The 27,547-nt window shown below is 38.3% G+C and overlaps 1 protein-coding gene across 1 annotated transcript in view; it reads left to right on the top strand.

Annotated features, from left to right (window-relative positions):
• The window catches only part of LOC127419658 (dystrophin-like), a 375,384-nt gene that overhangs the window by 244,745 nt on the left and 103,092 nt on the right, over window positions 1–27,547 (top strand). Inside the window, exons 55-56 of the mRNA XM_051661226.1 lie at window positions 11,650–11,822; window positions 12,816–12,972. Of these exons, the coding sequence (XP_051517186.1) occupies window positions 11,650–11,822; window positions 12,816–12,972 (330 nt within the window). The remainder of the gene's footprint in view (window positions 1–11,649; window positions 11,823–12,815; window positions 12,973–27,547) is intronic.

Here is a 27,547-nt window from a genome sequence, read left to right as displayed (position 1 = left end):
TTCTACATAAAGCTATGTGTCATTATTTTCAATCCTGAAAATCATCAAATCAGTTTGTTCTCATTTTACCAATGATGATCTAAACAAATAACTGACTCCTGCACTGGCTCCTGTGTGCAAATTCACAATATTTGTAGGACATGTAAAGGCTCATTTTTCCCATCACTGAATAGTAGGATAATATATATTAGAATAGATTTAATTATTACTTTTATGTAAATTGACAGTTCTCAGTTTTTGTTTTTGGTTTTTATGTGAGATGATAATGCCAAAGTGAAATCACAATTGTTCTTCAGCCAGATCTTTTGAAGGAATTTATGGCCAGACCTTAAATATTAACTGAATACCCCTGACTATTTTAATGTAAAAAAAACACACAGTATTAACTGTATTTAGTTTGTTTACCAGTACACAGAAAACCAAAATAAACTTTGGCCTTAAGACTGAAATCATCTGCAAAACAAAGTTTGAATGTCTGAATTTGAGTCTGTATGTTGATGCGGCTATCCTTATGAGGACTCTCCATAGACATAATGATTTTTATACTCTATGAACTATAGATTGTATCCCCTAACCCTACCCCTAAACCTAACCCTCACAAAAAAATGTTCTGCATTTTTACATTTTCAAAAAACATTGTTTAGTTTATTTTTTTTAAGCGATTTGAATTATGGGGACACTAGAAATTTCCTCATAAACCACATTTATAGCATAATACCCTTGTAATTACCAGTTTGTAACCTAAAAATATTTCCTTGTAAACCACCCAAACCCGCCCACACACACACACAATATCTGCATCACAGTAAATGTTCCATTGATCAGCATCCAGAATTGCTGCACAAGAACAAACACACACGTTTACCCAAATGAGGACATACCACAAACTTCTGTTGGTTTATATGAAGCAATTCATTATTACTATCGACAAAATCCAAACCATATCCTTACCCCTAGCAGCCAGTGTTTACCAATGCTACACTGATGTCTTTGGCCATTGTCCCATTTATAATTGTTTTTTGACTGGCACTATGACTGCCACAGTTTAACACGCCATGCCAAGTTAAAAAATACTTTTGCCACAGCACAGTGGATCAGTGTCAGTTTAAAACAAAGGACCTGTCAGATTATTGTGGGGATGGCATATTTAGTTATGGATATGCCTATGGAATGTTTGTATTAGCAACGGTATTTGGGGAAACTAACCTACAAACACACTTTCAGTTTCGTTGTGTTCCAACTAGCTGTTTTCAATGCAAGAACATGCCTTTAATTGTGGGTACTTAACAGCACCTTAATTGTGTACTGTTACATTGATCAACATCCAGAATTGCTCTGCAAGTACACATACACACCATTATCAGTTAGGGGCAGATGTGGTTTGGACTCAGATGTTTGTCAGAAGTACCAGTGAAAAAAACTGCTCCATTAGAGCTCACAAGATCAAAGTGTGTGTATGTGTGTGATTGCATGATTGTGCATTTGTTTGCGTGTTCAGCCTGTATACTGATATGCACACATTTATTCCATTTTAGCCACTGATCTATAGTATAGAACTGGATAGCTGATGACGTCATAACATTGAAGCTCATTGAATATCAAAGAGCAAACATTAGTCATTCAACCACCACTTGTATATCTGAAATCTGCCTGTAAAGCTTTACAATGCAAACTTTCTGCACATGTAATTGTTTATTTATTTAGAGTCAGGACATGTTCCTGTTTCTTGAAAGCCCGAGCGAGTATATCTATATCACAAAGTAGCTCTAACTAACTACAGTGAACAGATCAAGCTGAATGTAAACAAGTTCGGTATAGGCAGTTTCAGACATATGTATTGTGAACATTGAAGTGTTCGTTCTGAGTTACTTTTGCGTAAATTGTTTCATTTAAAAGTGCATTTTTTCTCACGGTGACTCAGAGTGCTCATTATTGCTTGCGCACTCTATTTACACGCATTGGACGCACAGACAGAGAGAGGGAGATGAGCTACGCAAAGATGGATAAAATTAAACTGCTACGCTAGGGTTAAATAGTTTTTAAATGACAAACATACATGCGCCGAATATATGACATGTATCTGTGACCACAGATAGCATGTCGATATGAAAACAGGCATTTTAGGTGATTTCGAAATTCCAGCCGAAATTGACGTGTTGTCAACAAGCAAATATTGTAGCTTTTCCTACTTGAATTACAACTTTGTAACAAAGTTCTTAGGATGGGGTGCAAGGAGGAAGCAGGAGACAACTCAAACAGGTAATTTATTTTAACAACAATTCAAACAATTTGCTTTCAGCGCAATCTCAGCACACGCTCTTTCATTGTGTGTCTGTGTGTGAAGCTCTCTCTCCTCACTGGCGTCTGGCTCACTCTTAAAACCCATCTCCACTCTCACTGCAATGACAAACAGCTGTTAGACACAATCATTGCCAGGTGATAATCCTTACCGTTCTCATCTCCTAATTTCGCTCTTCATTCACAAGCCCGCACTCATCCATGCTCCCACCACCACAATCTTGTTGACAGTTTTGCCCTTTGTGAACATTGTGCTGTACTGATAAGCTGCACAATGGACAGGTGGAAGCTCTGACATTGAAATCTGTGTATATTTTCTCCCTTGCAGTGAATATTATCCATAATGAGCAAATTAAAAGTCTATCACGATTATCACTAGGGGGCGAAATGCAACTGTTGTATCCGTAGGTCTGAGACAGTGAAACGGCGGTGGTATTGGCTATCAGTCATTGAGGCTCTTTGGCAGTTGGGGAATACCTATATGGCTGCTCAAACACTTTTGTTGGCTTCACCTCCTGCTGGCAGTTTACCGTTGTGTCAGCAATTCAGATATATACATATCAGTGGTTTTAACAGATATTATCATAAACAGTTGACAAACTTTTCATTAGAAGGCCTCTCATTTCACCTATCACCCTCTTTCTGTGTTTCAATCCATTCAGTGTATTATTCTGTGCCCTGCATCTGGAGCCCTGCTGAGCACTAATATTTCAGAGCGTGTTTATGTCTACTGTGATCTGATTCTCAGTTGGCTTAATCAACCGTATTACTTTTGTTTGCTTAAACAAATCTTCTCATGTATTAACTCATGAACCATTATGTGTTACACATATTCATATCCTTATCTGATTGTAATCCGGCAGAGTTTGTTTAGACGCACACGTGCACACGCGCGCGTGCACGCGACTTCAATGTGTCGTGCTGGATATTCATTACGTAAATGTGCTAATGAAGTAAAGGCACTTCAAAGGTAAAGTTCATGAATATTTAGAATTGTCTTCTGTCTTTCCTGCTGTTATTTGTTATGTTAGTCTTCTGTAAGTTTGGACCACATGGCCCCTGACATGCTGACTTTATGATGTAGACAAGCCGAGAAAGAGCCCATATGTACATTATGAATTTCAAAGGAGGCATTACACATAACACACACACATGAACACACACACTGAATGAGGCTGTTTTACTCCGAGCTATGCAGAGAAGTGAATAGGAGGTGATATCTAATGGCAAAGTGAGATATTGTTGACAAATGAAACTAGAGATTATTGTGAACTTGAGAAACAACTAAGTGTGATGGAACATTTGAGGATGTAATGTTATGATTCATACACTTGTGTGAGTCATAACTTAATGATGATCTGGGTCCAGTTTCAAGAAACTTTGTTTTTCCGCTTGCCGTATTGTGCGTGGTCAAGCACACTAGCAAATCAAAGTATACTCTTTTGACCATAATCCCCATATGGAAGCGTTCAGCACTTGCGTACCACGACTGCTTTGTGATACTTTTTAGTACAGTCAACTCAAGGTGCGTGTGCAGACAGTGTGCATGGATGTGGACTGTCAGCGGATTCCGAAATTTGCGTCACACACACTGTGCGTGAGATATACAGCACATGTAAAACCGAAGATGATATAAGTTACATTGTAAAGCTGTCGTCACTAAGGGTTTTCTTAAAATAAGAGGTTTGTGTAGTATGCTGCAGGTCTTTAGTTTAAGGTCAGGCTTTTAATTTCACAAAAGATTCTTGCACGCTGCTAATCATAATACCTGCAATATGCCACTAAACATGTCGCTGCACTATCGGCAATTCATAACTATATACTGTATGTCTTTGCAATCTGTCCCCATGTCTGCAGTATGTTGTTTTATATGTATGGCACTGCAATATGTCGAAATACCGGCAATGTGTCACTGCAATACTGTAATATGTCCAATATGTTGCTGTATATGATGCTGCAGTATGTCACAATATCTGCAAAATATTGCTGCAAGAAGTCGCATTGTCTGTAACATGTTGCTATACATATAGCTGCAATATATTGCAGCAATAAGTCGCAATTTTTTCAATATTTTGTCACTTAATTTGTCACTTCAATATGTTGCATTTCTTGCAATATGTGCAATATGTTGCTTTAATAAGGTGTAGTATCTGTGATATTTCAGTATACATATTGGTGCACTATATATGTTGCGGCAATAAGTCACATTGTCTCTAACATGTTGCTATACAAGTTGCATTATATTCAATACGTCCATGCAATAGGGTGCAATACTTGCAATATGTCACTGCAATGCTGTAATATGTGCAATATTTCACTGCAATAAGTCATAGAATCTGCTATTTTTACTATACGTTTCGGTGCGATATTGCTGCAATGTCACATTGTCTTTAACAGGACTGCATGATATGGTGGAAAAATGTGATATCTGATAAGGTGTTGGAAAATGTGATATGCATTACGATAATCTTATGATGACGTCATTGGAGTGCGCAGAACATCAGAACCCCAATCGCCCAAATAAGCTGAAGTTTATTGGAATAAAAAAGGACCATCTATCCCAGAGACACAAACATAGTTGTCTTTTGTTCCAAATTGCATATACCTGTAGACTGCGTATTATGTGTACATTTTTTACCATTAGCTATGTAGCAGATAACAAAATTCATCTTCAATTATTTTTTTGTCTTAAAGTATATGAATATAAAGTTTGAGTTTGTATACTGCCATCTGGTCTCATTATTATCTGCACACACAACACAGATTTAAAGCACAGGACAACGCCTGTTACAGCTACATATGCACAAATTGTGACATGCTCCATCATTTGAGTCAGTGCCTATGTACACTGCACACACACACACCAAGTGACAATAGCACACACAGTCTATTCTCTATTTGTGTCGCCTTGAACATTACTATATTAAAATCATTCCATTATCACAAAGCGAGATAAGTACATTTGTGATATTCCTATAAATTCAATATATCGTGTAGCCTTAGTCTGTAACATGTTGCCATACACATAGCTGCAATAAGTTGCGATGTCTGCAATGTCACAACGGTGAGTCACAGTATCTGTGATATGTCTATAAAACATTCCCTGTTGGATGTTAGAACAATAATAAGCAAATGTTTTTGCAATATTTATGATTGTGAATTTGCTTTTTTAAAGGTGTTTGTCATATGTTTGTACCCAAGTATGACACTGAAAATAGAGTGTGATGCTTTTTGTACCAATGTTAATATTTCAAAAGATGTCTCGTCAAAGTACATGTGCTTGCTGGGTTTTATCATTCTCTTTTAGTTAAAAACTACACAGTCAGACAGTACAAGTTGTCGTGACATTTCTCCAAACTTTTCCTTTCTGCAGACTTTCTTCTCTCTGTCTTTTCCTCCCTCACTTTCTTGTCAAACATTCTTCTTTCTTTCTTTTTCTACAGTATGCTCTCTCTCTCTTTCATGGTGGGGCCCTACAGGAAGTGGCTGTGTGTGTTAGTTTGGAGTGGGATGGAGTAGTGGAGGGAAAGAGGTGGGGAAACAGAGGATGCTGAATAAAATAATAAACAGCTGCCACTGGAGGGAAAGACAAGAGAGAGAGAAGGTGGAAGAGAGAGCGGAAAAGTCCGCTTTGGGAACCAACAGTTAAGAGAAGAGCTAGAGAGACCACCGACAGAGGAAAGTGGCAGATCTGAGAGTTTTCGGAAAGTTTTTGAAAATACAGACCTCAAGCTTGCCCATCTGATCCTTGAACCCAGGAGGAAAGTCTTATCTTCAACCTTCATTTGGAAGGATCTACCTCCAGCGCTGGTGGAACATTTGAAGATCTAAATGAGCTTCTGGTTGCAGAGGAACTTTGGGGTTTGGGCTGAATTTGCAACGAAGACACTTAAGTTTACAGCTCAAATAAGTCATCAGTTGCTGGCTTGAATCTGCAAATCTTGTATGTAGGTTTGAAGATGTTCTCCTCAAAACAGGGTCGCCAATGTTCTTGGTTAGCTGACTCGGAGTGTGTGTTTTCTGTGAGAGAGAGCAAGTCAGACAGCCATGCACAACCCACACAGGGGCACTTTGATGCTGGTAATTGAGTACAAACGCATGCCCGAGGGTCACAAGAACCTGGATAAAGAACAAGACACCTTCTGTGTGTGTACGAGTGCACATGTGTGTGTGCTTTGTGAGAATAAGTGGACCAGTGAGGGTTTGGCAGATGAATCATTCACCAAATCACTGATCAGCAGTTGAATATTTGGATGAAACTCTAACCCTACCCTAACACTTAGCCTATCCTTAATTCTACCTTCAGTCAGTCTACCTACAATCGACACTACAGGACACTTCCTTCCCATATAAGGGGCTCGAATACTGGGCAAGACCCTCCACAGTGGGCCGTTGAACTCTGGAGCATGCAGCTACTACCACAAACCTATAGAACGGCGCACATGCTCAGACACACGCCAAGGAATTGCTCCACTCTGCCAGATGGTGAAGCTGTGGTGTGTGTGTGCTCTTCCACAAATGTTCCTGGATATAATACGCTGTATTATGTGCTTGTGTGGACCTCCAGAGACTGATCCATTCCCAGATTTCTCTCCACCTTTGGCATTTTGGAATGTAGCGTGGTAGAGATAGACGAAGATCATGATGATTGGTCTGAACTTCAGTCTGCAGGAGTTGCTGAATAAGTTTGAGGAGGTATTTTCAGATTTGTGGTATGTTTCTGGATTCTTCGAATGTGGAGGAATAGAGATAAGAGGAATCAGGATGGTGTGGCATAAGATTCAAATTAATACTTGCTGAATGGACATAAAAATTGGCTTTGGTGAGAAAGTGATGCAAGATTTTTGACAGGTAGACGGTAACTTTATTACGACATCATAACTACTGCAACATGGTTTTAATTGAATTGCATGAAGGATGGTTTGACAGTTGCTGATGCTAATGTCGCTACCATCAGAACTTTACCTGGGTTGCCCAAAGTTTTGTTTTTACTCTAGAATTCCTTGTGAGGCATATATGCCTCCACTTTTTTTGTGACAAGCGCCGTTTTACTGGAGATTGGCTCATCTTATACATGATGCTGCAAGTGCGTTTACATGTTTATGTTCTTACACTGATAGTGCTTAATAAGCCGACAACATGTAAGGTCATGTAAATGCCTTAAATGGTTTTCTTTTATCGGGGTAAGGTTTAGGCATAAACCGATCGGCGCAGGTAGATTTTTGACCATTACCTCGATTTTCCGTTGCATGTAAACACTTTTTCTGTGTTCTTACCGGTTTTTCCAATGTGCGCAAGTGTTGTGCGCATGACTCTTTTAGTTTTGACGTCAAAAGCAAAGAATAACCTGATGTTTTTAAATCTCATGTAAAAGGTTTTTGGTAGTTATCAGTGTATTGCTGTGCATGTAAACACACTCAAAATTCTGCTCTGTTTGTCACAAAAAGGCTAGGAAAATCTAAAAAGAAGCTAAATAATTACATTTTTACAGGAAAGATATATATATATTTTTTTTTAATAAAAAAAATATGAAAATGCAATATTATGGCTTAAAATAAATATTTGTAAAATATTTGTATGGCAAAATATCATTTTTAATTATATTTAATTCGGTAAAGAATTGAGCTGGAAACCCAACAGTTGATTTTGAATTTCACAATGATTGATCCATTAACTGTCGACATTTTGTCCTTGAGGAAGACACTTAACCTTAGGTTAATGAACCTGTAATAGGTGTACTGTTACTCACTTTGTATAAAAGCATCTGCTAAATGACTATCTGTGAAATAACTACTTTAAAGAAAAAGGGCTTTCAAAACACACTTTAAGTTTGAAGAGCATCTTCCACCTGTGAAAGTGTGTTATGTCAGAGTGTGTTACTCACTGTGTGTGTGTGTTTTGTCGGACAGAATGCTTCCATCAACCAACAGGAAAAGGTCAAATGTGAAAATGTCAAATTTTACCCCTCCAAGTCTAACCTGTATCTCTCTGTCAGTCTCTTGGGTTTGTGGGTTAGTCTGGTTAAATTAGAGCATGCTAAACGACAGCTCTGGGGAGTCTTCATTATCTAGAAGCAATAATTTAACTTAAGGAAAAAAGCATTTTATTGCATCTTGTAAAGCCAGGAGAGACATAGTGTGTATCTATGTGTGTGCCTGTGTGTGTCTGTTTGTGTGTGTGTGTGTGTGTGTGTGTGTGTGTGTGTGTGTGTGTGTGTGTGTGTGCACGCGCGCACGCGCGCTTGTTTGTGTGTGTTTGTGCCAGTCTGTTTGTTTGTGTGTGTGTGTGTGTGTGTGTGTGTGTCTTTTGTGTTGAAATGATTTCAGTTAAATCTTTCATTATGAATCTATAACAAATGAACAGCAGAAATTAGACTTCCTCTGACTGTTAAACAGAGCATATACACACACACACTACACTAAAGGTTGAGTCTAGTGGCTGCAGTATTTGGATTTTATGGTGTTGATGTTTGTGTGTGCATCATGTGAATCATTGGAAACCTTCGGGGTCAGGATTCCCAAGTTTTTATCACTGTTTATCAAAGTTGTGTTTACAAGGTACCAGTTGGATAGAGCGAGCACATTTGAAGATGAAATATTCACTAGATTTGCCAAAGTTTGCCAGGTTAGTGCCATCAAATCTTTGAAAGATGTTTTGTGTTTTTTGTATTGTTAGGGGGCAAGCACCAAAGGTGCGGAGGAACCTATTGTATCTGTTAGTATTCTTATTATTATTCTTTTTCTGGCTGGTTGTCTATGGCAGCCCATAGAACCATATGTAGAAAAATGCTGAAATTTGGCAAAATGGTAGAGGACACTCTCAAATGTAATTGACCCAAATTTGGGGTCTCTCACTCAAACCCTCTAGTGCCACCAACTGTTTAAATTTGCTTGTAACTTTTGGGCCGTAAGGCCTAGAATCAAAATCCTTGGCTCATGCCGAGTTGACAACTATGTTTCTGCCATTTTGATTTTAAAATATAAATGTATTATTTTTCAAACTCCTCCTAGGCCATATGTTTGATTTGCACAAAATGTGTCATGTATAATGTAGGGACACTGTGGACAAAAAGTTATTGAAAGCTTTTTGATAGACCAAACAGTTTCTTAATAATGCTTCAAAGAATTTTATGGCGAGCATGCCAAAATGGACTTGTGGCTGTATATTCGCAACACCTTAGCATATTTACACGAAACTTGGAATATTTCATCATAATCATAGCCACCTAGTAGTCAAGGAAATTGCTATTTTTGCTGATAATTTCTGAATAGATTGGCCTAAAATTATAAGACTGGTCTCTTTAGGTTCCTTGGGACATACGGAGTCGAATGATACCCAAGTGTTATTTGTTGGCCATATTGAACAAATGCATTGGCGCATCGTTATGAAACTGTGTTATGCATCATCAGCACAATGTCCTGAGTTTACCATCGAAGTCTGGAGATATAGAAATAAAGTAATGTTAAAAATGCTTATAACATTTGATTAATTTGGCCCATCATCCTGTCTCTGCTCTCTTTAGAATTATTTAGTTATACTGAATACACTGGTACCCAATTTGCCATGGACAGCCATATTTCCATTCCGCCATTTTGAATTTAATTCAAAAGGTACTTTTTAGAACTCCTCCTAAGCTGAAAGTCTGATTCGCACTAAATTTGTTGTAAATCATCTAGGGACACTCGCGACAAAATTTAAAAAGCTGTTTGATAGGCCCAATGGTTCACGAATAGCGCACCAACAAATTAGATGGCAACACGCCAAAAAGAACCTGAGGCTGTATCTTGGCAACGCTTGGCTGTATTGACATGAAACTTTGTGTGTGCCATTGTCACCACACCCTGACCGCATCAGTTGTGTGACAGTGCCACCTGTTTGTCAAAAGTTATAATTAGTTGTAATGTAAGTAATTCTACTTATGTTTTTAAACTTCTTGAAATCAAAATCAGTGATGTCCAATCATACTTCCTTACATGCCATTAGGTGTGCTTGGCCCCGTAATTGCTGTTTGGAGCTATATTTTTTTTCTTGTGTTTGTTTTTGTGTTTTGTTTTGATTTGACCAATTACAATTCAGAATGTGAATGTGATTTTATTTTATTTAAAAAAAAACATTCTGCCCCTAGAAGCTATTAGAAATTAGAGTTCCACAAGCAGAACCGTATATTCTCTGCTTTATTTCTCAGTTGTGCCTCTAAAATTAATCAGGACTTATTACTTTTGGATGGGCAGAAATTCTGATCATAAAGTCTACAAAAATGTCTACTAATTTTTTCTTCTTTACAACCATTCATAGACGCTGCAGTGCCATTATTTGATTATTTGAACACTGTGTGTTAACGTTATTGTCTTGTTTGAATGTGACTGTCTATGAATTGAACTATGAGGATTTTGTGTTGGTGTGCTCTTTGTACAGTATAATGTAAGCTCTGCTGTATATTTGTTAGTATTCTGGAGTGTTATCTTTAAAGGAGCGTCAGGGGGGAGAAAGAGCAAGTTTGATAAATAGTGGAGAGCACTTTGCAAATGAACTGGACAAGACCCAAACATCTTTATACTGTCTCTTCACAACTTGCCTTTCTCTCTCTCTTTCTTTTTCTCTTCAGTTGAGCAATGGTGCAGCAACTACCAATAGGTGTGAAGACACTGAAGCTCATGTGATCTGTCTCCTGTGAGAGACTAAAAATACAGCCAACCTCCAGTGATAAAATCACTGTGCGTGAACGCCCCTTCATACACACTTAATCAGAGACCACAGACTAAATATGTGTATGTGTAACAGTTTGGCTATACTTGTTAGGGCCAATGTTTTAAAAATGTCCTCATTAATATAGTGAAAACATGACGAAAACCAACTATTGAGAACATTTTCATCAGTCCACACTAGTAAAAAAAAAAAAAAAGAAGGCTTAAATCAACCAAATAATTGTTTGCTTCTAAATTTTTTGTGAGGGTGGGGTATATATATATATATATAACGTTGTGTTAACGTTATTGTCTTGTTTATATATTAGCGATATACCCCTCGCTAATATAGTGAAACAAATGTGTGTGTATGTAGATTGCATTGTGTTTCCTTGGCTCAATGAGTGGTTTCACATCTCGTATGATTAATCGACAGTTAGACTTGCACGTGTGTGTGTGTGTGTGTGTGCACGTGTGGAGAGTTTCAGTATCAGTCTGACAGTTTTAATTGTGTCTTTCTCTCATTAGGGAAGGTTTGGAAATGTTTCTGTCTGTCTTTGATTTATTTATCTTCCCCTGTAACGAAGCCACATAATGAAGGTGATAACATTGCAATTAAAGCATTCTCTCCTTCTCTCTCTCTCTCTCTCTCTCTCTCTCTCTGTAGGACATCCAGGCAGAGATCGAGGCTCATAATGATGTGTTCAGGGGTGTGGAGGGAAATAAGCTGAAAATGGTGAAAGCTCTGGGCAGCTCAGAGGAGGCAGTGTTTCTACAGCATAGACTCGACGATATGAACCAGCGCTGGAATGACCTCAAAGCCAAATCAGCCAACATACGGTCAGTCTTACAAACGCTCACCGCTCATACTGGACATGTTTCAGTCATGATGTTAAATAAGGTGTCATGAAGCCCAAGAAAACATGAGCCACTGGTTGAGACAGATGGAGACATTATTCTTTTCTCTTGTTAAAGGTGCACTTAGTTGGCTTTTGCTAATTAAAAAATGTTGCAACACAACATACTTGAGCCTCTGTCAACAGTATAGTCCAGAATGATGTGTATGAATCAGCATGTGTGCAATCAACCAGACTTCATTTATACAGTACATGACCACTGGGACAAAGAGAGCAAGCGACACATAAACAAAACCTTACTGAGTGTACCTTTAATAACAACTCATACTGAACATGGTTTACTCATGATGTTGAAAAAATAACTTTTTTTTGTCGTTAGTAGAGACAAATGCAGATATGTTTTTGTTCTCTTGTTAAATTGTGCAATGGTGGTAAAACTTAACGTTCTATAATAGGTCAAATAAATATATAGCCCACCCATTCTTGTCACTTAAGGCTGCATATCGCATGTTTTAGTTTAAAATTATGTTTTATTGCAAAATTTTACAAAATAAATCTTGAATTTATTGGGATGTCTTGTCTTTAGTGAATGAATGAGTGTGTGTTTGTGTATGCCAGGAGACAAAAATATAAATAGCTTAACCTAAAATAAAATAAAAAATTGACTGTCAAACAGAGAAAGTTACTTTGTTGGTGTGAGAGGGACTCAGTGTGAGTGTTATAATGTGTTCTGTTTTATTATTTAAATCTCATTAGGCACTAATTAGACAAGGCTTGTAATTACAAAGTCTGCTGACACCTCCATTAACAAACACACACACACACACACACACACACACACACACACACACACACAGATGGGCTCAAACAAGCATTGAAGAGGTTTGTGTATGCTAAGGAGGTGACTTTAGACTGTAAATACTGTAAGTTGTGATTTCCTGTGTTAAACCGTGTGTGTGTGTGTGTGTGTGTGCAGGGCTCATCTAGAGGCCAGTGCAGAGCGTTGGAACAGGCTGTTGTCAGTGCTGGAAGAGTTGAGCCGCTGGATCAGTGTGAAAGATGAAGAGCTGAACAAACAGATGCCCATCGGAGGAGACGTACCCACATTACTGCAACAACACACACACTGCACGGTCAGTACACACACGCATACACATATGAGGGGAAAAAACACATACAAAATCTCTGGTCTAGTCTCATCTCATCTCGCTACCTCTCTTCTTTTCAATTCTGTCATTTGCATGTCTCTTTTCTCCGGCATTTAATTTGCTCATTCATTTTCATTCATATTCCCCATTTTGCCCTACAGTTAAATTATCATTACTATTATACAATTTAAATGTTTATGTACAGTACATGGATTTCTGAGTCTAGACTCAACCAACCCCTTAGCTGGTGAGCCAATGAGATTCTCCATTATTACATAGTAAATGTGTACCGTTTGACACTCAAATAACAAACAAGCTAAATGTGTCATTAACTAGCTGTCTGATAATGACAGTAATCAAGCTAATAGTAGATCTGAGCAGAGCTGGTTCACATCCACACAACCACTTGGTGTTTAAACCCCTCACGTTTTTCCAAAAACATATTAATCAGCGTAAAAACTGACCCAGGTTCAGAGATAATGTGTTTAAATGCATAGATACAGAGATATATCTTTATAATTCAGGGGCTGTATTCAGAAAGATTTTTATCTTACCACTAGGAGTTCTCCAAAGAGTTCCTAGCTAGGAGTTTTGGCTTAAAACCGGTTCACAAAACTGCTAAGAGCAAGTTTTAGTAAGGAAATCTTAAGATAAGAGTAAGGCGGAGTTGGCAGCTTAAACAGACAAATATGTATATGTGTGTGTGTGTGTATATATATATATGCAGTACTGTGCAAAAGTCTTAGGCACATAAGGTTATTTATATCTTCAGCTTTAGTGTGTCAATAGGAAATATAAATGTTAGACTCCCAAACATTACTTTTGCAAATAGAAAAGATTAGAATAGAAGAACAGGGAGCCCTGCAACAGATGTCATGGCCCCCACAAAGCCCCCCACTGAACATCGTGTCAGTCTGAGATTACATAAAGAGACAGAAGCAACTGAGACAGCCTAAATAGACAGAAGAACTGTGGTGAATTCTCCAAGAAGCTCAGAACATCCTATCTGCCAACAACCAAGAAAAACTGTGTCCAGGTGTACCTAGGAGAATTGGGGCTGTTTTAAAGGCAAAGGTGGTTACACTGAATATTGATTTAGCTTTTTTATGTTAACTGGACTTTGTATGACATTAAGTGATAAATGAAAATTATTTATGTCATTATTTTTAAAGACATCCTCATTATGCAACATTTTTCACAAGTGCCTAAAACTTTTGTACAGTACTGTGTGTGTGTGTGTGTGTGTGTGTGTGTGTGTATATATATATATATATATATATATATATATATATATATATATATATATATACACACACACACACACACACACACACACACACACACACACACACACACACACACACACACACACAGTGCATTCAGAAAGTATTCAGACCCCTTGATTTTTTTTTTTTTTTCACATTTTGTTGTTGCAGCCTTATGCTAAAATGCTTTAAATTATTTTATTTTTTTCACATCAATCTACACTCCATACCCCATAATGACAAAGCAAAAACCAGATTATTGATAACTTTGCAAATTTATTAAAAAGAAAAAACTGAAATATCACATTGACATAAGTATTGAGACCCTTAACTCAGTACTTAGTTGAAGCACCTTTGACAGTGATTACAGCTTCAGGTCTTTTTGGGGTATGATGCGACAAGCTTTGCACACCTGGATTTGGGGATTTTCTGCCATTCTTCTCTGCAGATGCTCTCAAGCTCTGTCAGGTTGGATGGGGACTGTCAGTGGACAGCCATTTTCATGTTCAATTGGGTTCAAGTCCGGTCTCTGGCTGGGCCACTCATGGACATTCACAGAGTTGTCTTATGTTGTCTTGGCTGTGTGCTTAGGGTCATTGTCTTGTTGGAAGGTGAACCTTTGGCCCAGTCTGAGGTCCTGAGCGCTCTGGATGAGGTTTTCATTAAGGATATCTCTGTATTTTGCTGCATCCAGCTTTCCTTCAACCCTGATCAGTCCCCCAGTCCCTGCTGCTGAAAAACACCCCCACAGCATGATGCTACCACAACCATGCTTCACCGTTGGGATGGTGATGAGCGGTGCCTGGTTTCCTCAAGACATGGAATTGAGGCCAAACAGTTCAATCTTCATTTTGTCATACCAGAGAATCTTGTTTCTCACAGTCTGAGAGTCCTTCAGGTGCTTTTTTGCATGCTTGCACTGAGGAGAGGCTTCCGTCTGGCCACTCTGCCATAAAGCCCAGATCGGTGGAGTGTTGCAGTGATTGTTGTCCTTCTGCAAGTTTCTCCTGTCTCTACACATGATCCTTGGAGCTCAACCAGAGTGACCATTGGGTTCTTAGTCACCTCTCTTACCAAGGCCCTTCTCCACTGACTGCATGGTTTGGCTGGGCGACCAGCTCAAGGAAGACTCCTGGTTGTTTCAAACTTCTTCCACTTAAAAAGTATGGAGGCCACTGTGCTCTTGGGAACCTTCAGTGCAGCTGCAATTTTGTTTATTGCCTTCCCCAGATCTGTGCTTTGACACAATCCTGTCTCTGAGCTCTGCAGGCAGTTCCTTTAACCTCATGGCTTGGCTTTTGCTCTGATATGCATTTTCAGCTGTGAGACCTTATATAGACAGGTGTGTGCCTTTCCAGATCATGTCCAGTCAATTGAATTTGCCACTGGTGAACTCCAGTCAAAGTGTAGAAACATCTCAAAGATGATCCCAGAGAAATGGAATGCACCTGAGCTATTTCAACCATCATAGCAAAGGCTCTGAATACTTATGTCAATGTGATATTTCAGTTTTTTTCTTTTTAATAAATTTGCAAAATCTGGTTTTTGCTTTGTCATTATGGGGTATTGAGTGTAGATTGATGTGAAAAAAGATATATATCTAAAGCATTTTCGCATAAGGCTGCAACATAACAAAATGTGAAAAAATGAAAGGGGTCTGAATAATAATATTGTGTTGGTCCCCCTCGTGCCACCAAAATAGCACCAACCTGCATCTCAGAATAGTATTCTGAGATGCTATTCTTCTCACCACAATTGTACAGAGTGGTTATTGTTTCAAAAGAACCCAAAAGTATAATTCAGACGTCTAATAAATTATTCCAAGAGACTCATGATTTTTATGAAAGTATACAATAAGGTTTGGTGAGAAACAAACCTAAATTTAATGTATTATTTAGTGAAAATGTTCACTGACTATTGATCTCCTGTGCACGAGGGCATGAGAGCAACAGTTCACACATCACCCTCATGACATTGGGGTGTTCAAGCGAAAACTTGTTTTGTTTATCTAAAACCAGGTCTGCCACAGCGATTGTGACAACAGAACACAACACAGCTGCACACAAAACAGAGAACAGAAATTACGTAACATGTCTGAAGGGTTTGTAGTCAAAAATTGATGCATTTCTATGCCCAGCCTTATTGGCATAATTATTGGAATAATTTATTAGATTTCTGAATTATACTTTTGCATTCTTTTCAAGTTTGAAGAGGTGGTCACCATAAACTGCCACTGTATGACATCACTGAGCACAATTTTTTTTTTCACAATTTCTCCCTTTGTGTTTAGAAAAAGAAAGTCAGTCATATTTGAGGTAAACTATCCCTTTAAATGATATAAACTTAACATACCATTCTTCTAGAACAACATAAATCTGCTTTTCACTGTATCCTTCCTATTGTCTAAGGGTAATTTTTGACCCAGGACAAGTAAAGAATATGTTATAAATACCGTATAGTTTTTGGTACTGGAATCAAACGTTGTGACTATCAAGACCATCAAAAAAACAAAAAAACAAACAAACAAACAAATAAAATAATAATAATAATAATAATTATATACACTATATTGCCAAAAGTATTCGCTCACCCATCCAAATAATTGAATGCAGGTGTTCCAATCACTTCCATGGCCACAGGTGTATAAAATGAAGCACCTAGGCATGCAGACTGCTTCTACAAACATTTGTGAAAGAATGGGCCACTCTCAGGAGCTCAGTGAATTCCAGCGTGGTACTGTGATAGGATGCCACCTGTGCAACAAGTCCAGTCGTGAAATTTCCTCGCTACTAAATATTCCACAGTCAGCTGTCACTGGTATTACAACAAATTGGAAGCGATTGGGAATGACAGCAACTCAGCCACGAAGTGGTAGGCCACGTAAAATGACAGAGCGGGGTCAGCGGATGCTGAGGCGCATAGTGCGCAGAGGTCGCCAACTTTCTGCAGAGTCAATCGCTACAGACCTCCAAAGTTCATGTGGCCTTCAGATTAGCTCAAGAACAGTGCGTAGAGAGCTTCATGGAATGGGTTTCCATGGCCGAGCAGCTGCATCCAAGCCATACATCACCAAGTGCAATGCAAAGTGTCGGATGCAATGGTGTAAAGCACGCCACCACTGGACTCTAGAGCAGTGGAGACGCGTTCTCTGGAGTGACGAATCACGCTTCTCCATCTGGCAATCTGATGGACGAGTCTGGGTTTGGCGGTTGCCAGGAGAACGGTACTTGTCTGACTGCATTGTGCCAACTGTGAAGTTTGGTGGAGGGGGATTATGGTGTGGGGTTGTTTTTCAGGAGCTGGGCTTGGCCCCTTAGTTCCAGTGAAAGGAACTCTGAATGCTTCAGCATACCAAGAGATTTTGGACAATTCCATGCTCCCAACTTTGTGGGAACAGTTTGGGGATGGCCCCTTCCTGTTCCAACATGACTGCGCACCAGTGCACAAATCAAGGTCCATAAAGACATGGATGAGCGAGTTTGGTGTGGAAGAACTTGACTGGCCTGCACAGAGTCCTGACCTCAACCCGATAGAGCACCTTTGGGATGAATTAGAGCGAAGACTGCGAGCCAGGCCTTCTCGTCAAACATCAGCGTCTGACCTCACAAATGCGCTTCTGGAAGAATGGTCAAAAATTCCCATAAACACTCTCCTAAACCTTGTGGAAAGCCTTCCCAGAAGAGTTGAAGCTGTTATAGCTGCAAAGGGTGGGCCGACGTCATATTAAACCCTATGGATTAAGAATGTGCGTCTAAAGGCAGATGAGCGAATACTTTTGGCAATATAGTGTGTGTATATATATATATATATATATATATATATATATATATATATATATATATACAGTTGCAATCAAAATTATTCAGCTTCCCTGACCAGCAATACATTCTGGTGATGTGAATTAAAACACACCAACTAAAACCTCAGTAAACAGTCAAAGTAAGTTTTTATTACACATTTGAGTGATTTTGAGAACAAAGAGTTCAGTTTACCCACATTTTAAAATAAAGAATAACTAATTCTCTTTACAAATGTCGTCAAAAATATTCAACCCCCAAAGTCAATCAATTGTGGAGCATCCTTTATCCTTAATAACAGCAAATAAATGTTTCAGGTAAGTGTTCTCAGGCTTCGGACACCTCTCTATTAGAATTTTTACAAATTTCTCATGAGCAAAAGCTTCCAGCTCATTGGCATTCTTTGGTTTCTGTGCTGACACTGCTTCCTTGAAATCCCAACAAAGGTTTGCAATGGGATTTTAATAATGGACTGAAAGGGCCATTTAAGGACATTCCACGACCTATCCCTGAACCAGATTTTGGACAACTTGGATGTATCCTTGGTGTTATTGTCTTGCTGGAAAGTCCAGTGATCACCGAGCTTCAATTTACACACTGAAGGCATCACATTGTCCATGCCAAAATGGCCTGATACCTGAAAGAATCCATGGTGTCAGTCACATAGTCAGGATAGCCGTTTCCTGCAGCCGCAAAACACCCCCATAACAGGACTGACCCACCTTCATGCTTGACTGTGGGGATGGTGTCGTTCTTGTCATCACCTTGTCATCTTACTCTAGACGTACTGCTGATCCATGGGTCTAAAACTCATTTTCAGTTTAGTGTCATACGCCTATAAAACCTTCTTCCAGGACTCCACAGGTCTTTCCTAATTACTTCTTGAATATTCAGTCAACTGGAGTCAACATTTCCCTTGGTGAAGTTTTGCTTTCTTCCATACCCCAAGAAGGTTGCTGTTGTACCTTATATAAAAAAATGTATGAACAGTGCTGCCAACTTTGTCTATTGGAAATTGAAGTGCCTTGGAAATGTACTTTTAGCCATGACCTTTCTTGTGTAATGAAATAATCTCTTCTGTTAGCTTTTGAGACAGCTTATTTTTAATTGCATTTTTTGCATAGAAATACATTTTTGCTTACAATGCTAAACTTAAATTTTAAAACTTAAGTGCCATTGCAGATTGATGACTTAATTTTGTTTTAAAACAATTACTTGCTACATGCAGTAGGGGTTGAATAATTATGACATGGCTGTATTTAAAAAAATCCTGCTATTTAGAAATATTAGGTTATATATTCACACTATGACTTTGAATGTGTCACTCAACTGATATAGATGTAAAGTTAAAAAATTCTGGGTCATCAGAAAAGCTTACCTTTGTAAATCCTTACTGTCTTGGTTGGGTTGAATAATTTCGATTGCAACTGTGTACATAACTGATATTAAAAATAAAATATAATGAAATGTGATGGGTCACGCAGGGACTTCTTACTGTTTTTCACCGTAATTTTAACAATAGTTTAACGTAAAAGTATACTATATGTATTCTCTTTTTAGACATAATATACATTGTTACTGTTAATTATATGTTAAAATCATACTTTACATCTTAAAAAAAACAATATATATATATATATATATATATATATATATATATATATATATATATACAGGTGCATCTCAATATATTAGAATGTTGTGGAAAAGTTCATTTATTTCAGTAATTCAACTCAAATTGTGAAACTCGTGTATTAAATAAATTCAGTGCACACAGACTGAAGTAGTTTAAGTCTTTGGTTCTTTTAATTGTGATGATTTTGGCTCACATTTAACAAAAACCCACCAATTCACTATCTCAAAAAATTAGAATACATCATAAGACCAATAAAAAAAACATTTTTAGTGAATTGTTGGCCTTCTGGAAAGTATGTTCATTTAATGTATATGTACTCAATACTTGGTAGGGGCTGCTTTTGCTTTAATTACTGCCTCAATTCAGCGTGGCATGGAGGTGATCAGTTTGTGGCACTGCTGAGGTGGTATGGAAGCCCAGGTTTCTTTGACAGTGGCCTTCAGCTCATCTGCATTTTTTGGTCTCTTGTTTCTCATTTTCCTCTTGACAATACCCCATAGATTCTCTATGGGGTTCAGGTCTGGTGAGTTTGCTGGCCAGTCAAGCACACCAACACCATGGTCATTTAACTAACTTTTGGTGCTTTTGGCAGTGTGGGCAGGTGCCAAATCCTGCTGGAAAATGAAATCAGCATCTTTAAAAAGCTGGTCAGCAGAAGGAAGCATGAAGTGCTCCAAAATTTCTTGGTAAACGGGTGCAGTGACTTTGGTTTTCAAAAAACACAATGGACCAACACCAGCAGATGACATTGCACCCCAGATCATCACAGACTGTGGAAACTTAACACTGGACTTCAAGCAACTTGGGCTATGAGCTTCTCCACCCTTCCTCCAGACTCTAGGACCTTGGTTTCCAAATGAAATACAAAACTTGCTCTCATCTGAAAAGAGGACTTTGGAACACTGGGCAACAGTCCAGTTCTTCTTCTCCTTAGCCCAGGTAAGACACCTCTGACGTTGTCTGTGGTTCAGGAGTGGCTTAACAAGAGGAATACGACAACTGTAGCCAAATTCCTTGACATGTCTGTGTGTGGTGGCTCTTGATGCCTTGACCCCAGCCTCAGTCCATTCCTTGTGACGTTCACCCAAATTCTTGAATCGATTTTGCTTGACAATCCTCATAAGGCTGCGGTTCTCTCGGTTGGTTGTGCATCTTTTTCTTCCACACTTTTTCCTTCCACTCAACTTTCTGTTTACATGCTTGGATACAGCACTCTGTGAACAGCCAGCTTCTTTGGCAATGAATGTTTGTGGCTTACCCTCCTTGTGAAGGGTGTCAATGATTGTCTTCTGGACAACTGTCAGATCAGCAGTCTTCCCCATGATTGTGTAGCCTAGTGAACCAAACTGAGAGACCATTTTGAAGGCTCAGGAAACCTTTGCAGGTGTTTTGAGTTGATTAGCTGATTGGCATGTCGCCATATTCTAATTTTTTGAGATAGTGAATTGGTGGGTTTTTGTTAAATGTGAGCCAAAATCATCACAATTAAAAGAACCAAAGACTTAAACTACTTCAGTCTGTGTGCATTGAATTTATTTAATACACGAGTTTCACAATTTGAGTTGAATTACTGAAATAAATGAACTTTTCCACGACATTCTAATTTATTGAGATGCACCTGTATATATATATATATATATATATATATATATTTTTACAATATTTAAACTGTAAAATTATAAAATTGTCTTGTTTAATATATTATAATTTTTAACCGTATATGTTTAAGTATCTACCGGTTTACCTGTTTTTACTGTAGCATTTTTACATTATTTTTCCGTTAAAATGACAAAAAAAATGTAAAGTGTACTTTCTCCTGTCCCATTTTAATGTGCAGGAACAACTATTAGTAAACTATTTGTAGGTTTATTCCCACGAAAAGTGGAAACACTGTGTATTTGAGCATCCCGACTAGCCCAACCAGCAACCGATAGTGTGAGTTTGGGGCGGGACTATCTGTTTAACCTGACCATTGGCAGTTGAGGGGAAGTGTTCAGGAAAACAAATGAATTTGTAATTATGTTTGGTGCCACTACAGGTACAGAAATTCACCTTTGAAGCTTTTCATTAAAAAAAATACATGGAGTTTTGGTTCTGTCTATATGTCTTGCTTCTTGTTGCTATATGATATAGGAATGCCTACAGTGATGAGAACAACCAGACAAAATCACTACAGGGAGTAAAAGGAAGGTGGCCGGAAGGTTGAAACTGTTACGTGCCTTTGACAGTTTGGTTAGGCTTTCTCTCTCTCTCTCTCTCTCTCTCTCTCTCTCTCTCTCTCTCTCTCTCTCTCAGACAGTTTGACTAATGATACTCTGGAGCAAAGAAGATTTCCCCCCATTTTGACTTTCTCTAGTTCACCTTTTTCTTTGGCTCTTATAAAAGATTGTCTTTTAGTCAGCTGCCCTGGTAAGAGCTTTAACCGCACGGGTACAAAACGGCTGGCCTTTTGAACACGTCACAGCTGATTAGTGTGCCAACGGGCCGACCAGGATAGAGCACCCCATAACACGGGATGAAAGTGAATCATTTGTGTGAGGTCTGAGAGACTTGGAGGAACTGAACACTGTGTCTGTCTTAAAACTCCCACTGATTAAGCCACTGAGCCTGTTAGAGAGACGCGTTAAAAAGAATGACCTTTGTTCCAAAATTAATTGGGTGTAATAAGGTCATTTTATGAAACGGATGCCTTTTCCATTTTGAAAAGAATATTTTTAAAGGTGGAGCATGTCATTTCTGTCATTTGTGGCACTAAAAATGGCAATAACAGTGATTTTTTTCAAAAAGGTTTCCTGAACACACTCTCAGTCTGCCATTGGTCAAACCAACAGACCTGCCCCAAACTGAGACCATTGGTTGAGCTAATATTGCTGTGTCAGGCTGGTTGGGATGTTCAAACACACAAATCAAAGTTTTGATAGCGCCACAGAGTGACTTGACCTTGGGCAATTCAACCTACCAATGGATAACATCGAAAACATTTATACATGTCACCTGTAAAGTCAGTTTCTGTGTAATTTTATCATATTTTTCAGACAGAAATGTGTTAATTGCATTGTGCCATCTCAAGCTAAATTAATACATTTTATACAATACAACAATTAGTGCTATCATTGGATTACAATTTTTAATTGCATAATGTTAATCGTGATTAATCACAAATTTTAAAAGTGCTGAAATGTGACACTATATATATATATATATACATACTTATTTTCCTGTCAAAATGCATTTATTTACATCTTAGGAAAGAAAAGAAAACAATATGTAGCAATATAATGCTTTATTAACATTTTCCAAACAAAGCCTTACACAGTATAAAGATGGAAATGCACTAAAATATCACCAATTCAAGTAACATAAAATGAGTTTGACTAATTAAAGAACTAGTCCCCCAATAGGTTGCATTTTCATTGTAACGGGCATTAAATCTCTTAAACTTTCATCCTCCACAATCTACTGGTAGACTGTGGCTATCTGCTTTGCTACAGCAATCGTGAAGCCGCGTTCATTATTCACGTCAACGGCAGCATCCAGCGGCACTTTGTACTCCACATGAAAAGTGCTTGCAGACAAAAACTTCTCATTCTGCGTTTTGGTGATAGTTAAGACTTGGTGTGCTTCTGTGGTAATTAAAATGCACCTTACATAGGCTGAAAAATACTTGATTCCTTTCACAAGTCCCATCTAGGCTTGTTTTGTACAACAAATAGCATTAAGAGGTCCTTTTATCCATCATTTTATTACTGACACTGAATCACTGTCGTGTGTGACTCTGGGCGGACACATCGCAAAGGCTTCACCATTCCAACCAGTGTTTATGCTGATTTATGCTGTATTAACGGTAAATGCGCTAATCGCGATTAAGAAAAATTTTGACAGCTCTAATTTTCATCTATTTTTGGATATAATTATATCTTCTGAAAGATACCAGGGTTGACAGTTTTACAGTTTATTTTGACATTATAAGCCTTGTGCTTAATATTTCCACAAATACATTTTTCAGTTATTAGTTGTTTACTATACAAAATCATGGTAACAGGGTTGACATTTTAAGTCCCCAACTGACAAACATAACAAAACATAAGATAAAGTAATATTTGCTTCACGTAATTTACCCACATGAAATTAATTTCATTAGTGAAGGTCACGTCTTTTTGAGGACAATATACCTTCGTCATTGACTAGTTCTGAAGTTCCTCATCCTGATGTTTCCGTAATAGTGTTTATCAATCACACATTTAATTAACCAATAGAAAGCCTCCTTTAGTGCTGCCATAATTATACCGCTCAGTCTCCCATTAGGAAGGTCTTTTTAAAGTTTGTGTGAGAGATAGTTTGTGTTCTCAGTTTTCATAAAACAAGTAGTACTAGTGTAGCTTTTGATCGTTATAAGTACAAATGATTTATGTATTATTAGACTCTCTCATTTTTACCAACCATTTAAAGGAAGATTTCACCAATAAATGTAAATTCTGTCATCATTTACTTGCTCTCATAGCATATGACTTTCTTCGGTCAAACGCAAAAGGAGAAATTTAGCAGAATGTTCACACTGCTCTTTGGTTATTCAGACTTTGAAATATCCAAAACATCAATAAACATCATGAAAGTATCATAAAAAAAATAATCCAAGTCATTTGAAGCCATACGATAACTTTTGTTATTTTGTTAAGACCAAAATGTAAGTCATTATTTAATCAAATCTGGACTACCGGCATACGTAATTCTCAAATCTCTTTTGCAGCTATGCAAAATCAACCCTGAGACCGTGAGAATCAATGATGTTTAGCATAATTGATGTCAATCCTGCCTCAGCACATCTTCAAGTTATTTGCATGGTTAACATTGTTGCTTTAGTCTGTCTGTATAATTTGTTTGAGTTTTATTTACGTTCACCCATCCAAATAATTGAATTCAGGTGTTCCAATCACTTCCATGGCCACAGGTGTATAAAATGAAGCACCTAGGCATGCAGGCTGCTTCTAAAAACATTTGTGAAAGAATGGGCCGCTCTCAGGAGCTCAGTGAATTCCAGCGTGGTACTGTGATAGGATGCCACCTGTGCAACAAGTCCAGTCGTGAAATTTCCTCGCTACTAAATATTCCACAGTCAACTGTCAGTGGTATTATAACAAAGTGGAAGCGATTGGGAATGACAGCAACTCAGCCACGAAGTGGTAGGCCACGTAAAATGACAGAGCGGGGTCAGCGGATGCTGAGGCGCATAGTGCGCAGAGGTCACCAACTTTCTGCAGAGTCAATCGCTACAGACCTCCAAAGTTCATGTGGTCTTCAGATTAGCTCAAGAACAGTCCGTAGAGAGCTTCATGGAATGGGTTTCCATGGCCGAGCAGCTGCATCCAAGCCATACATCACCAAGTGCAATGCAAAGTGTCAGATGCAGTGGTGTAAAGCACGCCACCACTGGACTCTAGAGCAGTGGAGACGCGTTCTCTGGAGTGACGAATCACGCTTCTCCATCTGGCAATCTGATGGACGAGTCTGGGTTTGGCTGTTGCCAGGAGAATGGTACTTGTCTGACTGCATTGTGCCAACTGTGAAGTTTGGTGGAGGGGGGATTATGGTGTGGGGTTGTTTTTCAGGAGCTGGGCTTGGCCCCTTAGTTCCAGTGAAAGAACTCTGAATGCTTCAGCATACCAAGAGATTTTGGACAATTCCATGCTCCCAACTTTGTGGGAACAGTTTGGGGATGGCCCCTTCCAGTTCCAACATGACTGCGCACCAGTGCACAAAGCAAGGTCCATAAAGACATGGATGAGCAAGTTTGGTGTGGAAGAACTTGACTGGCCTGCACAGAGTCCTGACCTCAACCCGATAGAGCACCTTTGGGATGAATTAGAGCGAAGTCTGCGAGCCAGGCCTTCTCATCCAACATCAGTGTCTGACCTCACAAATGCGCTTCTGGAAGAATGGTCAAATATTCCCATAAACACACTCCTAAACCTTGTGGAAAGCCTTCCCAGAAGAGTTGAAGCTGTTATAGCTGCAAAGGGTGGGCCAACGTCATATTAAACCCTATGGATTAAGAATGTGATGTCACTTAATTTCATATGCGTCTAAAGGCAGATGAGCGAATAATTTTGGCGGTATAGTGTATCCATTTGTTTATCAGCATGAGAAAGATATAGTGTTATGTTGCTCTCTGCTAATGGCTATTCATGCCCTTGAAAGCTCTAGTGTGTGAAACATGAATTTTATCATAGGCAGTGAGACATATATTTTTTAATAGTATCAAAATTGAATGTTGGAGCACTAATTAGTTATTTGCTGTTGCTCATACTAAGAGTTATTTAGTTAAACACACCCCTAGCATTAGGAATTAAATGAAAAAGAGCACCATGAATATTCAACTAAGCATAAGAGTGAAAGTTTCTGTATTACTTTCTCACATCACTTGTAAGTCTTTATCCAGCTGCTTTTCAGGAAATGTACATAAAATCAGTCATATGTCGAGTAGTCTAGAAATGGCTTTTAAAAAAATGGAAAAGTATTTAAACTGATGACTATATCTTGGGTTAGCTCTACTCTGTTAAATAATGCCAAAGTCTGTGTGATTTATTCAGATCATTTGGGTCTGAAGTCCTTGAACTTTTAAATAAGAGATGAATTAAAGCTGTCGGGTGGCTCAGGATATCACTGACCCAAGACAGGAACCCTCTGTGACTAATAAGAATTCACTGATGATTCACTCTCAAGTTCCTTTTTTATGCATGCAATAAAGAAATGAAAGACACTTAAGTGTTCTCTCCTTCACCCTGATGAGTGGTAGGCTATACATTTTTATGTGTGGTAAAGCTAGCAGCACTGCTATGCAGGCCATCTCTGTTAGGTTTAAATAAGACATCAGTTGTGAATCAGGGTCTTTTTATTTATTTTTTTTATTTATTTTTTTTTGCTCAAGTATCTATTTCAATTTGCACATTTTAATTCATTCTGAAGTTTTTAATCTTACAGTTAAACAAAAATGTGTTTATCTACTCAAACTCTATTTCTTGCAATGTTGCATTCCATATGACTTTCTTTCTTTATTGGAACACAAAGGGAGACGTTTAAAAAAAAAAAAAAAAAATTATAATAATAATTACTGATGCAAAAATATAATTCAGAAGTTTAATAAATAATTACATGTGACCCCTGCCTTGTTCTGAAGGCATTAAATAAGGTTTGGTGAGAAACAAACCAAAATCTGATGTATTATTAAATGAAAAATGGTGCGCGTTCATGAGAGTGCACGAGAGCAGAATTTTGCGCAGCCCCCTCTCACGAGATGGGGCGTTTGGTGAAAACTCGCTTTGTTGTTGCTAAAACCAGACCACCAGAGAGATATTCTCAACAGAACACAACACAACTGCACACAAACCTGAGAACCGAACTTACAAAACAGGTCTGAAGAGTTTAAAGTCGAAGAGGAGATGCATTTCTATGCCCAGCCTTATTTGTATGAACCAGAGTACTCGTAAATCGAACCGAGAGATGAAGCAGACTAAGGCAGGTTGTTGAAGATTTTCACTAAAAATAATACATTCGATTTTGGTTTGTTTTTCACCAAACCTTATTGTTTGTCTTCTTGTATTAATTATTGGACTTCTGAATTATACTTTTAAAGCTTGAAGAGATGGTCACTATCCATCGCCATTGTATGACACCAGTGAGAAGAAATGTTTTTTTTATTTATTTTTTTCTCACTTTGTGTACTGAAAAAGAAAGAAAGTCATATGGGTTTAAAAAAAAACTAGGCTGAGTAAATAATGACTGAATTTTCATGTTTGGGTGAGCTATCCTTTTAAAGGTAACTCTCTTACCCCCTTGAGTACTGATGTTGGTTACCACCATAGTAT

This window comes from Myxocyprinus asiaticus, chromosome 29, assembly GCF_019703515.2.
Source record: "Myxocyprinus asiaticus isolate MX2 ecotype Aquarium Trade chromosome 29, UBuf_Myxa_2, whole genome shotgun sequence".
In the NCBI taxonomy this organism is placed as follows: domain Eukaryota; kingdom Metazoa; phylum Chordata; class Actinopteri; order Cypriniformes; family Catostomidae; genus Myxocyprinus; species Myxocyprinus asiaticus.
This window is presented reverse-complemented; position numbering and strand designations above follow the sequence as displayed.